This window comes from Saprolegnia parasitica (assembly GCF_000151545.1).
Source record: "Saprolegnia parasitica CBS 223.65 unplaced genomic scaffold supercont2.440, whole genome shotgun sequence".
In the NCBI taxonomy this organism is placed as follows: Eukaryota; Oomycota; class Saprolegniomycetes; order Saprolegniales; family Saprolegniaceae; genus Saprolegnia; species Saprolegnia parasitica.
In genome coordinates, this window is record NW_012156834.1 from 1,288 (window position 1) to 3,273 (window position 1,986).

The 1,986-nt window shown below is 55.4% G+C and overlaps 1 protein-coding gene across 1 annotated transcript; it reads right to left on the minus strand.

Moving 5' to 3' along the window:
* Positions 1 to 1,341: 1,341 nt before the first annotated feature.
* SPRG_17023 (hypothetical protein) lies at positions 1,342 to 1,742 on the minus strand (the record flags this gene model as incomplete). The annotated part of the gene is made up of 1 exon (XM_012356343.1): positions 1,342 to 1,742. The coding sequence occupies one exon, from the start codon at positions 1,740 to 1,742 to the stop codon at positions 1,440 to 1,442; it is 303 nt and encodes a 100-aa protein (XP_012211733.1). The 3' UTR covers positions 1,342 to 1,439.
* Positions 1,743 to 1,986: the final 244 nt, after the last annotated feature.

Genomic DNA, 1,986 nt, shown 5'->3' on the forward strand with positions numbered 1-1,986 from the left:
GAATTTCGTGCCTCAGGACGCTCGGCAGTTCGAGTTTAGTGTGAGTGCCCAAGCCACGACGGCGACCAACAAGCTGGTCGCACACCGGGTCGAGACCCATCGCCAACTGTGGCAGCCAGTCTTACGGTCCTTAGAGCTTTGGAACCCCGCGATGTCTCGTGAAGTATTTGGGCAATTCTGCCACCACCTCGAAAAATGGAAAATGGATTTGCGCGTGATTGCGCTACGTGCAGCGTCGGAAACGACATTTATGTCATTCAAGAAGTGTGTGGAGAGGCTGCTACGTGGCGCTGGCGCGTCTGTGGGCTGCTACTCGTCTTTGTACTGAATGGTGCGCACACTATTGAAGAGTCGTGCACCAAGTCTTGTGATTGGCTAGAAAGAATCAAGGACGGAGCCAATGAAAACATAAATACCAGATCGAGCTCCAAACGAGCCACATGCACAAGAAGTGGTGTGGACGCGCGCGAACATCGGGAAGGTCCAGCGTGACGAGCAGCTGCACCATGAGGCAGAGCGCGCTGCCTTCTGCGAGAAGCGGACCTTGACGGCCGCGTTGAGGCGCTCAAAGAGACCAAGCCGACGCCGCCGGTCATCGACCTCTTTGCGCCCACCGAGACCGCGCCACCGCCAGTCGCCAGCATCAAGAAGTACTCTGACGAAGGCATCGCGCTCGGCAGCGCGCTGAGCCCGGTCCACAACCAGATAGACGGACGCAAACCGTCTTTCTCGCAACCTTGTCGTAAAGCAGAGCCAAGACGACAACGACGCCACAGAGGCGCCACTTGTGGTAATTTCCATGCACTAGTATCTAACTACCTGGAGAAACTGGTTGGGCGAAAGAGGTTGCTGGTGGATCGGCGGCAACTGCACCGGGAGCGTGCTCGGCCCCACGCGAATATCAAACCAGTACTTGAGCATGAATTTGAACCGGTCGGGCACTGCCTTCGACGTAAGCAGGCGTCATATCAGGGAAAGCGACGGCATAGTGAAGGTGAAGTCGGCAAAGTTGCCCCACAGCGCGTAGGCGTTGGCAATGACAGCCATGCTTGGCGTCGACCAGGCCGGGACCAGGAACGTCGTCGTGAGCGCGGCCTGCATGTAGCGTAGCGAGTGGCCACGGTAGACAACGTAACAAGCGCCGGTTTGAGGCCGAGGCCAGCTTGATGTTTTGGAGCGAAGACAATAATTTGACGGAGGAGCCGGTGGCCTTGCGCACCCGCGCCGAATAATAAAATATTCCGTGGTACCGTCGCCTCGACCCATCAAATAACGTACACGCCGCAAAATAATGTCCAATTCGTGTCGTATTAACTGCACAAAAGTGGCATATTTCAGGTTGCCGCGTCGTCAATTGCTGGCGATCCACAGCTTTGTCAGCGAAGAAACGAAAGTTGTGAAAAATGCAAATTATTAGTACGAAACAAACGAGATGACGCTCATGCCGTCTCTCGCTTCTCCTTGGGCTTGTGCTCGACGGCCCACTGCAGCGCGACGTCTTGGAACGCCTCAAAGTGCTTTTTCCGCATGATCTTCTTCTCGAGAATGTCGTCGAGCTGCTTGAGACCGCCAAAGAGGCGCTGGTCCACAATCAGGTCGGCCATGTGGTCAGTGATGTGGCCTTCGAACGTCTCGGTGAGCTTTTCCTTGGTCGCTGTGTTCATAAACTTGGTCAAAAATTGCATCGTCTTCTCGTCGACTTCGACGGACGGCGCGTGGTGCGTGGCGTGGTGCTTGCCCATGGTGGTGGTGGTGGTGGTGGCTGCAGAAAAGCAAATGGGAAAATGACCGAAGACTAGAGAGTCGTCAATGATACATAGTCGCGCGAACAAAGTCATCGCCACGTCGAACGTCCATAAAAGAGAACCCGCGAAGAGACCCCCTACCGCCGGAAGACTGCAATCGTCGCAGCCTCGCGTTTCTGGGCGCCACGTGTCGCCATACATCTGTTTCTATGCGCCAACTGCAACACGCATAAAACCGACA